Genomic DNA, 14,063 nt, shown 5'->3' on the forward strand with positions numbered 1-14,063 from the left:
TACTTTGTCCTCCTCATATTTTAGATAATAGTAAATTGTTTGATGATAGACTCTCCTGTGGTATAACTTGCAACTTTTTATCATGTTCAAATACACTACAGGCATAATGACTATGGTGGGTGAATTGCAATCTACCACGATCATCGACCATAGTAAATGATTTGTTAGCTATGTTATCACATCTTACATACAAAAATACCAATTTCTTTCCATGTAATTGTTTTTTTTTTCTCTCTCTCTCTTTTTATAGGGTAATGCTAGAGAGACTAAATTTGCAAACTAAATGATGTGTCACCAATATGGTTGAGCACGTTTATCAACGCTTAAGTAATAAATCAATCATCAACTTTCATGTCTTTTAGTTTTCAAAAAATTTTATCTACAAATTTAATCTTCTTAGCATTACTCATCTTTATAATAAATGACATGCTTTTTGTTTTTGTTTTTTATATTTATTTTCTATTTTTATGAATTGACATAGCTGTAAAACGTCTGTGTTGGAGTGGTTTTGCTGCAGCAGTTGGCTTGGCTTGACTTGGAAAACAAGCAAGCTATCCCACCATCAACGCACGCAGCGGAAGTGCACACTCAAACAGGAAGAGCAGAGAGAAGGAAGGAGAATGTTGGTATACTCACTACACCACGAAAAAGCGTTCCTTAGACTTCACTTTTCTCAAACATAAAGGCACCAATAATTTGGATTTGTTCATCTAAAACACATCATTATGAAAGAGGCTTGACCTTAATAATGCATCAAATATACGCTTGGGCAGTTGAAGCTTCCTTGTTGGAGACAAAGATACGTCACATGCATGCTAATTGCTAGATTGAGGGGTGAATTTTAATTGAAATTCTAGGGCTTATTGCAATGCTAGGGCTAATCGAGCACACGCATTGTCTGATTATGGTCGTTGATGTTTTATTGAAACACGCATGTGTTTTAATTGATCATGACTGTTGGATGTTATGCGAAGACACACACAGGTTGATTGATTTTAATTGCTGGCTCCACAAATATCAACCGTTAGAATCACTCTACTACACCTTCACGACTAATCGTAATTAATATAAGGTAAATGGTTTCCTCACACCTTTTTGCTCCTCTTACATACTAATGTTTATTTTTAACATTCATATTGAAAAATTCAAAATAAAATCAAATGATAGAAAGAAACAAGACCATGCGAAAATTTTCATGTAACTCAATATTATATTGACATGATATATGATTAGGTAAACCTTTTTTTTAATAAAAATGATTGGATAACTTTGAGAATAATGATGGTTACTAGATTTTTCAATATGTCAAGAACACGGATGTCATATGTCATTATACAAGTTGTGGAGGGATACTTGAAAAAAAAAAAAACTTCTCTCTACTTATATAATAAGTTAATGCTAGAGAGATCAAATTTATAAACAAAACTTTGTAAACTAAATGACATGGAAGTTAATTATTGGATTAAGCGTTGATAAATCGTATCGTGTTCTAGTCTCACTGAAAAATCTCTTGATTCTTATAATCATCATTATTTTTTGGTTGGCCCCTATTAGTTTTAGACTCCAAACAATAAAAAACCAACATTTGGTATTAGAGTTGGAAGTATAATGTTAGTTTAATTAGTTTGTTCATTAGCAAATGTTTTATTTGATTAAGGCTTACAATGGTCTCCTATACACTCTACTTCCTTATCCATGACATAATTATTTAAGACCCACATTTATATTATTATGAGAAATTGGTTATATTTGTTGCATAAAATAATATTTTCTCTTTATAATCACCAAACTAATATTACCTATTTTCCTAAACAAATATTGCTTTATTTATAACATACATATGTATTCAACTTGTTCCATACATGAGTAGCATGCATATATAAATTTAATAAGGATGATGATAGAGAGACTATCTGCTTGAATCGTATTTTGTAGACTTTATGATACGACAGTTGATAATTAAATTCATTTTTTAAATCATTAAAGAAGGAATTCAACCATCAATTGTTGCATCATGTGATCTACAAAATACGATATAAAAATTTAATCTCCCTAACATCCCAATCTAATCTGAAAAGCCAAAAGCACATTATGACCAAAGTTCAAACTCATGAATGAAGTTCAAGCATTATCTCAAACATAAAAATACCACATGGACATTATTTAGTGAAAAGTGAAAGTGAAAGTGAAAATTATAGGTAATGAGATTAAATCACTATATTAGCCCTTTGACTCTAGAAAATTATAGAGCTCAGGGGGACCTCCAAACAACTGTGTGAAAGTTGAAGCTTCCCCATCAAAATCTGTAAACAAAAACAGATTATCTGCCATGGAGTTGAGTTCCACATCACCACCACAGCCTGCAAATCATCCTCATTCACCTGCAGATTGGGACCAACTTGCCAGAAGCTTTGAGATTACATCCACATCACCACCACAGCCTGCAAATCATCCTCATTCACCTGCAGATTGGGACCAACTTGCCAGAAGCTTTGAGATTACTTCTCTCTCTCTCTCTCTCTCTCTCTCTCTCTCTCTCTCTCTCTCTCTCTATGAAGCCAAGTTGAAGGGAATTAATTAGATTTTTTTTTAAATAGAAAAGAAATAAGCAAGAGAGACAATTGTCCCTCCACCAAAAGGCCAAAAACCATTTCTTGAAGACAAACACATTTCACCAAACACCTAATTAAACAAATCTCACAATCCAATAATCCTACTAAAACTCCCTTAATTCTCTCTTAATCTACACCTTCATATCTTTCACTTTTCTTATATTTTCCTTCTTCCTCCTCCCTCTCTCCCACTCCATCTCTCTATCTCATGCAGCTACCTCGCAGAAAAACTCTCTCTCTATCCGAATCTGCGGCAATGAAGGTACGCAAGAACAACCACCTCTCCATCTTCGTCGTTGTCTCTTCGGTCTTCCTCTTCGGGGTGTTCATGTACAATGAGGACGTGAAGTCCATCGCCGAGTTTCCATTCTCGAGCCACAAAACTCAAGAGCTACAGGAAGAACGACAGTCGTCGAAACAGAGCGACCCGGTTCAAGAAACGAAACAGACCGACTCTGTTCATGAAACCCAAAACAGAGTGTCTCTGAGCTCGAGAACCCAATTGGCAGAAACCCATTTGGAGAATCACAACTCTGAGGAAACCCAGTTGGAGAATCATAATTCGGAAGAAATCCAGTTGGAGAACAACAACTCGGATGAAACCCAAGAGCCGGTTGATCTGAAATCCATCGTCGAACAACACGACGATCAGAAGATTGAATTGTTGGGTTCTGCTCAGGAAGAAGAGGAAGAGGAGGAGGTTGAACTGCCGCCGGAAGATTGCGACTTGTTCAACGGAGATTGGGTTTTCGATCCGGTGACTCATCCTTTATACAAAGAAGAAGAATGTGAGTTTCTTACGGAGCAAGTGACTTGCATGAGGAATGGAAGGAAGGATTCTCTGTACCAGCATTGGAGATGGCAGCCCAAAGGCTGTAATCTCCCAAAGTATGAATCTTTAATTGTCAACTATTAGTTTTAATTTCTGGTTTTTTTGTTTAATTACGGTTTCGATTAGTGCGTGATCGTTGTGATTAGGTTTAATGCGAGATTGTTGCTGGAGAAATTGAGGAACAAGAGGCTGATGTTTGTTGGAGATTCACTGAATCGAAACCAGTGGGAATCCATGATTTGTTTTGCTCAGTCTGTTGTTCCTCCGGGCAGGAAGAGCTTGGTGAAGAATGGCTCCCTCTCTGTTTTCAGAGTTGAGGTGTGCATGTATTCGTTTTTCTTCTTTACCTTTTCTCAGTTTCTATTTTTTTAGTAGAAAAATGATTTCTGCATGCACGGGCTATGATGAAAATTAAGAGTGCAATTTTGCTCATCACCCGATTTATCATCGTTAGATAAGTTTGAATATTGAGATTTGTGCTTATTCACTACACGAATTTCGATATTCAAACTCATCTAATGATGATAACTAGGATGGTGAACATACACCATATTAAGGGCTAGTTTGGTATTACCGTGTTTTGAAAAAAAACTGTTTCCGCTGTACTGTGAGAATAAGCGGCCGTGAAATAAAGCTGTAGAGTGTTTGGTAAACTTTTTTGTAAAAATGCTTTTGAAAAAAAAAAAGGCAATATTATAGTGTTTGGTAAACTTTTATGTAAAACAGATGTGAAAAAAAAGCTGGTTTTTCAAAGTTCAGTTTAGCAGCTTCTTGTTTTTGGCTTTTTTTTCACCAAAAACTGTGAAAAAAAGCTGAAGCTGAATGTTTACCAAACACAAAAAAGCTCCCAGCTTTTTTTTATACCAATTTTTTTTTCAAAATCACCTCAGTACCAAACCAGGCCTAAATAATGTTGAGCAAAAATGCTCCGAAAATTAATGAAAAGTTGGTCCCAAGAAAATAAAAATAAAATAAATATACTAAAAAAGTGTGGGTAGGTTGTTGATGACGTCATCCATGACCCATATATGTGACACTTCTTACAAAAGTATGAAACCTATATTGGCATACGCATATTTTACGCTTTTTTATATATATATTTTTTAATAGAAAAAAAGTTGGTGGTTTTGTCACTACAGTTCACCATTCTGATGGTCAGGAAAACTCAGAGACATTTCAGCTTCTCCCGCCATCATTGTGTGATTCATTAAGACCAGGAATTGAACTCAGAACATGCCATATAAAATATGAACATGAAATTCGTTCTCAACCACTGAACTAATACTTACATATTTTGGAAATTGGCTTATGATTTTATTTATGTGGTTTCAGGATTATAATGCAACGGTGGAGTTTTATTGGGCGCCATTTCTGGTGGAATCAAATTCAGATGATCCAAACATGCACAGCATATTGAATCGAATAATAATGCCCAAATCAATTAAAAAGCATGGTGAAAATTGGAAGGGCGTCGACTATCTAATTTTCAACACATACATTTGGTGGATGAACACTTCCAAAATGAAAGTTCTGTAAGTACCCCACTTAAACATGCTCACAAAAATTAAAGTTTGATTTCATAGCAATTTCAAGAAATTAATTTGGTTTTATTCGTTGCTTCGATTGAAAAGACGAGGATCGTTCGATCAAGGGGCGACGGAGTACGATGAGATGGACCGGCCGTCGGCGTACCGGAGTGTTATAAGGACGTGGGCTAAGTGGGTGGACAAGAACATTGATCCCAATCGGACCACCGTCTTCTTCAGCAGCATGTCTCCACTTCACATCAAGTAATTTTCTCACCCATTTTATTTTTCTTTTCTTTTGCTTCAAAATGTGGAAACGGTCTTGGAAAATTTTGCATAAAAAGACAACGTAAAACAAAAGCATAAATAATAATGACGAATTCTCAGCAATTACAAGAAATTTATATAATTAAAGTCATTGTCTAACTACTAAAATAATCTCAAAAAATAATTGGAAGTATGCATCACCCCATGCATACTAAAGAATCTTAGTTTGGTGTATACGTAGGTTAAGTGCTCATTTAAAACTGCTTTTAAAATAGCTAAAAACGTTTTTTGTGAAAATGTTTTTCGAACCAATCTTTAGTAAAAATAAAATCAAATCATGGAAAAACACTTGAAATATTTTCTACAATAAGCACATAATTGGTGTTTAGTGCTTTTAGAACTTAGAAATATTTTCTCTAAAAACTTTTTCAGTTATTTTAAAAACATTGTTAAACGAGCCGTAAATCAGCTAAAGCCAAGTGCATGCTTTCTTGCACCTGTTTTTTTGCACTCAAAATTGAATCTATCTCCCTAACAATAATACATGTTTTTTGATTTTTCGGTTGTATAGTGTGTGAAAGTGAAACATAGAATACAATAATACACCTTAGGTGAGCGTTAGCTTGTGGGTGGTTGATTGTGGGTCTATGAAAGTGAACACCAAAGTTTCATTTGACCCCAATATTTGGTTGGTTAACCACTAAATATTTCCAAATGACGTGGCAGTATGTGCACATGTACAGAGACGAGAAAATGTTGGGTATGAATCTAGAGTACATTATCCTTATCTCACAAAAATATGTAACCACATATTTGTTTTACTCAACGTGAGAACTACCCTAATTCGACACCTTATCAAAACTTCTTTGTACTGATACATCATTTGGCGAACATATTTGACGGAGTTTATTACTTTTTTTCTAACCCTAATAACCTCTGTGATGTAATAGGAGCTTGGATTGGAACAACCCCGATGGCATAAAATGTGCAAAAGAAACCACACCAATTTTGAACACGACAACTCCAGTGCATGTGGGCACGGACCGCAGGCTCTTTGTGATTTCAAGCAACATAACTAAATCAATGAAAGTGCCTGTCCACTTCCTCAACATCACAACCCTCTCCGAGTTCCGCAAAGATGCACATACCTCAGTGCACACCATCAGGCAAGGCAAGTTGTTGACGCCGGAGCAGCAAGCCGACCCGGCCACTTATGCAGACTGCATCCATTGGTGCCTCCCCGGGTTGCCCGACACATGGAACGAGTTCCTGTACACACGTATCATCTCCCGCTCTTGACAGATAGGAACTTTTTTTATTTTTTGGTTCTTTTATTCAGCCAATATGACTACGGTGACAGCTGAGTGAGGATGCTAATTTTTGGCCAATGTCTCACAAAATTTGCTTAGGCTGAAAAGGGACTCTTTTCTACCCCCTCCCCCCACCTGAATTGAAAAATTAATAATCGAAAGAAAAATAAAGAAAACGCTAAACTGTACGTCCTTTTCTCTTCTCATCCTATTTTTACTTCTAGTTTTGAAAATGACGACTAAATTCCCGACAAGTTTACTGTGCTCTGGAGTATTTTATACATCGAGACTTTTGACTATTAGATCTTGGTCATTGAATCCGTGCCAGGAACCTCTAATGGCACCCTTCTACCAAGATAATAAAAGGTTCCGAAATTAATTGCGCCAATTTACACATGCCTACCGTAAACATGCAAGGATTATCTGTAATCTGCATTCATGGTAACACATGGGGAGGATGTCTAGCAGGCTGCAGATGAATGCGATATGCTTCACAAAGTATGATTATCCCAGAGCGGAAAGCAAAGAACAGATCATACCTTCGCGTCTTGAGACAAATATTTCACGACAAATCTTCAGTGTGCTCTGTACCATGATGGTACTACCATCCATGCTCATCTACTCTTGTTAGATGAAAAGAGCTTATCTATCGCGGCAATAGCACTGATGTGAGTTCTCGGAAATAGTACATGCAACAAAGGGACCAAAGTTGACGAGGGCTTGAGCTTCTCCACAGCCATCTTAATTACGCGTGGAGCTGGTACACTGAACCACTGACGGTACCAAGAGAGAAGTATTGAACGTTTATCTCCGTGGGTTTCCCCATTTGGTCACCTCCCAGAATACATATAATTACAATGGTAGTCCTTCAAGTCCTGAGAACAGTTTAGGATCTCTTCCACCTGCTTCCGAAGACATGCTATAAAGTTGGACTGAACAATGCCACCTATCGAAGAGGTGGATCTTCCGCTCAACAACGTTTCATTGTAGGCTAGTGCAAGCTGCAATCAGAAGGGAATTGATACAATTTTTGGCATCATTTAACATGAATAAGTTGAAATGAAAGTTATAACGAGGGCAAACTGAAAGGTCAATATAATACTACCTTAAGATTACAAATAGCAAGAAAGTCACATAAAACGACAGTGTCACTGGTAACTTGACCTGCCATTGATCCAATCGTCGTGTATAACGACAAATAGAGACCTGCAAGTTTTCAGGAGATTGCATTACGTTTCTTATTAGAAAGGTAACATTAAGAAACGGGAACATCTCATAAGCATTGATTAAAATGAAAAGCATAACTAGTTCTACTTCTACATCAATAATTGAAAAGCATAATGAAGAATATGGTCTTTACTGATGAATAATCAAGCTTACTCACTACTCTACCTGCTGCAATGGCAGCATAGTTTATATAAGTTTACAAGCATGCAATAAATAATAATAATGTCCTTAACCCTTGCTGTACTGACAGCATGGTTTATATACAAGTTTAATACACGCATGCAATAAATAATACAAGTGCCAGAAACCATGTGAAGTATTCCTTCTGTCAGGTTGTACAGCGAGAAGGTGGAGGTTCTGTCGTGGACCTTTCTTTAGGGTTTGGAGTCACGTGGATTCACGTGGATTCATGACTTCGTCTAACACCCCCCCGCAAGCGAACAGGTGGGGAAACAACAGGTAGCTTGGACACTAATAATGTGAAGCGAGACGAAGACAAGCCCTTGGTAAAGATATCAGCGAGCTGATCCTGCGAGCAAATATAATTAACCTGTAATTCACGACGAACGACCTTCTCTCGAACATAGTGATAATCAACTTCCAAATGCTTTGTCCGTGAATGAAACAAAGGATTAGAAGCAAGGGCAATTGAAGAGACATTGTCGCACCATATCTGTGGACACACAAGATACAACTGCAGGTCTTTGAACAAGGAACGTAACCATGAAAGCTCGGCGGCTGTGTAGGCTAACTGCCGGTACTCGGCCTCAGCACTCGACCGAGACACGGTTTTCTGCTTCTTGGAGCTCCAAGAAACAAGATTGGAGCCGAGATAAATACAAAATCCTCCAGTAGAGTGTCGAGTATCGGGATTCCCCGCATAGTCCGCATCAGAGTATGCTGAAAGTTGTGCCGAGCCTGGTTTATACAGAAGACCATGACTAGGTGTGGCCTTCAAATAACGAAGAATCCGTTTCACCGCCATCCAGTGATGAGTAGTGGGGGCATGCATAAACTGGCAGACTTGGTTAACAGCATAGGATAAATCAGGACGTGTAACCGTTAGATATTGTAGGGCCCCAACCACACTCCGATACAGATCGGGGTGTTCGAACGGATCACCAACATGTGCACTGAGTTTCTGACCAGATACAGCAGGCGGTGAAATTGGTTTTGCATCTGTGAACTTAGTACGTGACAACAAGTCCAACGCATACTTTGCTTGACAAAGATGCATAGTCGTGCCATCATACTTGACTTCCACACCCAAAAAATAATTAAGGGGTCCTAAATCCTTCATCGAGAACAAGGTGCCGAGCCTTTTAATCAACCTAGATATTTGATGAGGACTGTTGCCAGTGATTAAAATATCATCCACATAGATTAGAAGGATTAAGTAAACACCGGAGTGACTGTAGACAAATAAACTATAATCACAGCTTGATTCCTGAAAACCAAGTTGGAGCAAGAAGTCCGAGAATCTCTCAAACCACGCCCTCGGTGCCTGCTTAAGACCATAAATACTCCGCTGAAGCTTACAAACATGAGAGGGAAATTGCTTGTCAGTAAACCCCGAAGGCTGTTTCATATATACATCTTCACGTAAAAACCCATGCAAAAAGGCATTCTGGACATCAAGCTGTCGAACATGCCAACCTTTTGAGACAGCAAGACTGAGAACAAGCCGAATAGTTGTATGTTTCACAACAGGACTGAATGTTTCGGTGTAATCCACACCAACTTTCTGATGAAACCCATTTGCCACAAGACGCGCCTTATGACGTTCAATCGTGCCATCTGCACGTCGCTTCAGCTTAAAAACCCACTTATTAGGAAGCAAATTCATGCTGGGATGAAATGGAACCAAGGTCCATGTCCCACATTGCTGCAGCGCATTAAACTCATGAACCATAGCATTTCTCCATTCTGGAGACTTCACAGCCTGACTAAAACAATTGGGTTCAAGAGGAAACTTGTCAACAGTGACATGCATGGCATATTTAGGGTTGGGCTTGTGAATTCCGGACTGTGAACGTGTGGTCATACGATTGCCCTGAGGTTCAGGCACCATTGGTATCGGTTCTGTGGATACCGTGACTTGCTCATTTGAGGGTAGGGTGGGTGGCAATGGGGAGATTGATTGGATGGGCGAGGAAGACAAATGGGTCGTAGAAATAGAATGAGGTTGGGCTAGGGAGTTATTTTGTTCAGGTTGCAACTGAGTAGTGATTGAAGGACATGTTTGGTCACGGGTAGAGGTCGGTTGAGGTTGAAAGGAAGTAATTGATGGAGAAGATGATGCGTGGGGTTGGGAAGGACTTGACCTAGCAGGCATATTAAAGGTTAATAAAAGTTCAGGGGACATATGGTTACCTGGTGGAATGACGTCTGCAGAGGAAGATGTGAGTCCCTTAAAAGGGAAGGAGTCCTCATCGAATAGGACATGGCGTGACAAGTACACTCGTCGTGTGGACACATCCAAACACCTATAGCCTTGATGATTGAGTGAATATCCTAAGAAAACACAAGATTTGGATTTGGGTTGAAGTTTATTGCTTGTGTAGGGTACCAACCAAGGAAAGCATCGACAACCAAAAACTTTCAACATGTCATACTTTGGGGTTTTGTTAAACAGTTTCTCATACGGTGACACATGAGACAAAAGTTTTGTGGGCATTCGATTCACCAAATATGTTGCAGTTGAGCACGCATCAAACCAAAAACGATTGGGCAAGTGAGATTGGGAAAGCATAACCACACTTGTTTCAACAATGTGTCGATGTTTTCTTTCGGCAAGTCCATTTTGTTCCGGATGTTTAGGACATGAAAATCGTTGAGAAATACCATTTGTACTAAGGAAATTTTGAAATGCACGACTCTTATATTCACCTCCTTCATCACATTGAAATGTTTTAATGGAAAGATTAAGCATTTTCTCAACACAAGCTTTAAATTTAACAAAAATTTCGAAAACTTCACTTTTGTTTTTCATAGGAAAAGTCCAAGAATAGCGAGAATAGTCATCCACAAATAAAACATAATAACGAAAACCTTCATTAGAAATAACTGGAGAAGACCACACATCAGAATGCAACAGTTGCAAAGGAAATTGAGAAACAGACTCAGACGCATAGAAAGGCAATCTAGTGCTCTTTCCTAAGGGACAAGTCTCACAAAAACTAACATCAGAAGTACCATGAATTGGTACTAATTTTTTTGAAATTAAAAACTTAATGATGGAATGAGACGGATGACCTAGACGGGCATGCCATGTTTTCACAGAACACCGGACTCCAACAAAGGATGAAATGGGATACTGGAGTTGTCCACTGCCACTTTGAAATGGGTATAACCCATTCTCACATCTCCCTCGGAAAAGCGTCTTCCGGGTCTTGAGGTCCTTAACAAGGAAAAAATATGGAAATATTAGTAGGTAGCATCGGTTATCTAATGTAAACCTATGGGCAGAAACTATATGTTGAGAAGCAGTGGGACAGTGGAGAATATTGGTTAATTTAAATGAGCAAGCTTTAGTACGTAATTGATTGGAACCAGAATGCAAAATAGGGATTGCAGAATCATTACCTACACCTCCAATAGTTTCATTACCAGTATACTCCTTAGGGTTGATAAGGTTTTGAAGATCAGGAGTAATGTGTGCATTAGCACCGGTGTCCAGAAGCCAATTCTGTTGCTTGTTCAGAGTATTAGGAGAGGAGGTCATAGCTGAAAGTTTGTTTGTAGGAATCCTACCTTCATACGCCGCATTCATTCGCTGGTAGCAATCAAGGGCAGGATGACCTGGTTTGCCACAAATTTGACAAACAATGCGCTCACCGGGACAAGGAAGACGATCACCATTTGGCGGGTTACGCTGATGGTTGGGACGAGGGTTGTAACCTCGGGGATTGAATGGAATGCCACGATTGGAGGAAGACACACCTCTCCCATTTCCTCTCGATCTTCCACCGCCACGACCGCGAGCAGCAACAAAGGCATTCACAGATGCAGTCCCTGCCAAGGAAGCTGCTTGTTCCGCCATTCGACGTTCAGTGGTCAACAGTAGTGACTCAAGTGTGGGATAAGTAATAGGAGTATCCCGAGCTTGAGCAGCACTCACTGTCATTTCAAATGCAGGTCCTAGATTGTTCAACACAATCTGTACAAGTTCATCATCATAGACAGGTTGCCCGGTTAGGGCTAGGTTATCAGATATCGCATTCATGCGATCCAGGTAATCCGCAACAGAGAGATCACCTTTCTTGGTCTGCAACAATTCATTTCGCAGGAACAAAATTCGATTTTGGGATGTCGAGGCATACCTCTGCTCCAAGGCTTCCCAAGTGGCGCGAGCAGTCCTCTTGCTGGCCACAGTAGACAAGACAGAAGCAGTTAAGGAGCCGTTTATCCAACTAAGGATCGTTTGATCCTGTTGGACCCAAGCAGCATACTGTGGATTGACAGTGGTGATACCAGGCAAGTGTTTTGGAGGACACACCAAGGTACCATCCACATATCCCATCAGATCTCGACTTCGGAGAATTGGGAGAATTTGAGCCAACCACAGTGGGTAGTTGGATCTATCAAGCTTAATATGGACCACTGTGGAGAAAGGATGGAAGGGATTGGTGGTGATGGTGGACTGGGAGGAGGTGCCACTTTCGTCAGCCATGGAAGCGTGAGAAAAAAAAATAAAACGAAGGGTGGATCGAGTCGTTAGACGGTAGGGCTCAATACCATGAAGAATATGGTCTTTACTGATGAATAATCAAGCTTACTCACTACTCTACCTGCTGCAATGGCAGCATAGTTTATATAAGTTTACAAGCATGCAATAAATAATAATAATGTCCTTAACCCTTGCTGTACTGACAGCATGGTTTATATACAAGTTTAATACACGCATGCAATAAATAATACAAGTGTCAGAAACCATGTGAAGTATTCCTTCTGTCAGGTTGTACAGCGAGAAGGTGGAGGTTCTGTCGTGGACCTTTCTTTAGGGTTTGGAGTCACGTGGATTCACGTGGATTCATGACTTCGTCTAACACATAATCCCGTTTTACGCTAAGAAAATGAAAGGCAAACATCAGTTGCATTGAATATACCACCCAGCAGGTACAAGCAAATTATAGCCCTTGTGGCATCCAACCATGCTGGAAGAACTAACTCCGGGATGCAAGGTTCGTTTAAATTGAAAGCACAGAAGAATAATCTCCTAAGCATCTTTTATGGTTACCTGTAAAAGAGCAAGTCTGTCCTTGCTCACACACTCGAATAATACTTGCAAGCAAAATTCTTGGAAATTAATGTCAGTTCTGCGTATGCATTTTAAGACTGGTTATTTCAAAGAAATTATATGGATAATGTCCAATCCTTACCCAATTCCAGACCACATGTTTTAAACTAAACCAAAAGGCTAAAGAGATAAATGCAAATACAAAAGCAGGTACTTGCCTGCTCTTCCAGGAAGGGTCGCAGCAGGGTTGTGCAAAAGCGAGCAAGCTAGGATCAGATGTGAAGGTACCAACCAACTGGTCAACAGTTACAGAACCAGGTCCATTGTCCCCGCTTGAGCAAGGATCATGTCCTTTTAAACTTGATAAACCAAACACCTGGATCAAGAGCAATTTGGTATCCACTCCGTCACCGAAATAGTTCACTAGCATAAAAACCAGTGGTAGAGAATTTTTCTACCTTATGCATTGCCCGTGATAGCAGTCTTTGACACCCTATGGGATCATCAATGTACGAACAAGCTCCAACCTTTCTTTTTGTACACACAACACCAGAATTAAATGGGCTATTCTTGTCCACAGAGGTCCACCAAGGTTCATCTGTTGAACAAAACATCGCATAACTATGAAATTAAATTAGAGCTGATGGTTTGACTATCAAGAGTTATATTATCAGAAACAGTATAGATTCGCAAAAACAAGCAGAAATTGTTAGTGTTTGTATATTTTGATATGTATTTCAATGGAAGTTCACTGCAATGGTGAAGAAAGTTCTTGGAGAGAAGAAGATGGAAATCGTGTCTCTTCAATTCACAATGCACATATTACATTTTAACCGTTATATGTGGAAAGGAAGGGAGATCCTACACTCACCAACATACAATACAATCTTAACCATTCATTGGTATCATCCTATAAGATGATGTCACTTGTCTTATTCTATTACTTAGGCTAGATACATGATTAAAATGCCATGTGGACTATGATCCAATGACTCCCATTCAAACTGAAACAAAAAACATGAAACATGATCCTTGCTGCCAAACTTCAGC

At 39.1% G+C, this 14,063-nt stretch overlaps 2 protein-coding genes across 2 annotated transcripts; one reads left to right on the forward strand and one right to left on the reverse strand.

The window, feature by feature from the left end:
- The first annotated feature begins 2,152 nt into the window (after positions 1-2,152).
- LOC103437399 (xylan O-acetyltransferase 1) lies at positions 2,153-6,735 on the forward strand. Its single transcript, XM_008375869.4, has 5 exons — positions 2,153-3,500; positions 3,591-3,762; positions 4,777-4,976; positions 5,076-5,234; positions 6,188-6,735. The coding sequence occupies exons 1-5, from the start codon at positions 2,821-2,823 to the stop codon at positions 6,534-6,536; spliced, it is 1,560 nt and encodes a 519-aa protein (XP_008374091.2). The 5' UTR covers positions 2,153-2,820; the 3' UTR covers positions 6,537-6,735.
- A 771-nt stretch (positions 6,736-7,506) lies between these two features.
- LOC139194680 (uncharacterized) lies at positions 7,507-13,825 on the reverse strand. Its single transcript, XM_070819580.1, has 5 exons — positions 13,472-13,825; positions 13,232-13,389; positions 13,014-13,092; positions 7,653-7,753; positions 7,507-7,548 (listed from the first exon to the last, which is right to left on the reverse strand). Exons 1-5 carry the CDS (start codon positions 13,625-13,627, stop codon positions 7,539-7,541), a joined length of 504 nt encoding a protein of 167 aa, XP_070675681.1. The 5' UTR covers positions 13,628-13,825; the 3' UTR covers positions 7,507-7,538.
- Between the last annotated feature and the right edge of the window lie 238 nt (positions 13,826-14,063).

Source organism: Malus domestica, chromosome 01 (genome assembly GCF_042453785.1).
Source record: "Malus domestica chromosome 01, GDT2T_hap1".
NCBI classification, from domain to species: domain Eukaryota; kingdom Viridiplantae; phylum Streptophyta; class Magnoliopsida; order Rosales; family Rosaceae; genus Malus; species Malus domestica.

Excerpts from the sequence above, each read along its gene's own strand:
- LOC103437399 (XM_008375869.4), top strand. The coding sequence starts at position 2,821 with ATGCAGCTACCTCGCAGAAAAACTCTCTCTCTATCCGAATCTGCGGCA. Across the intron at positions 3,501-3,590 it reads AAAGGCTGTAATCTCCCAAA|GTTTAATGCGAGATTGTTGC; the intron begins GTATGAATCTTT and ends CGTTGTGATTAG. Across the intron at positions 4,977-5,075 it reads ACTTCCAAAATGAAAGTTCT|ACGAGGATCGTTCGATCAAG; the intron begins GTAAGTACCCCA and ends TCGATTGAAAAG.
- LOC139194680 (XM_070819580.1), bottom strand. The coding sequence starts at position 13,627 with ATGTTTTGTTCAACAGATGAACCTTGGTGGACCTCTGTGGACAAGAAT. Across the intron at positions 13,390-13,471 it reads TATCACGGGCAATGCATAAG|GTGTTTGGTTTATCAAGTTT; the intron begins GTAGAAAAATTC and ends CTCTTGATCCAG. Across the intron at positions 13,093-13,231 it reads GACCCTTCCTGGAAGAGCAG|AACTGACATTAATTTCCAAG; the intron begins GCAAGTACCTGC and ends ATGCATACGCAG.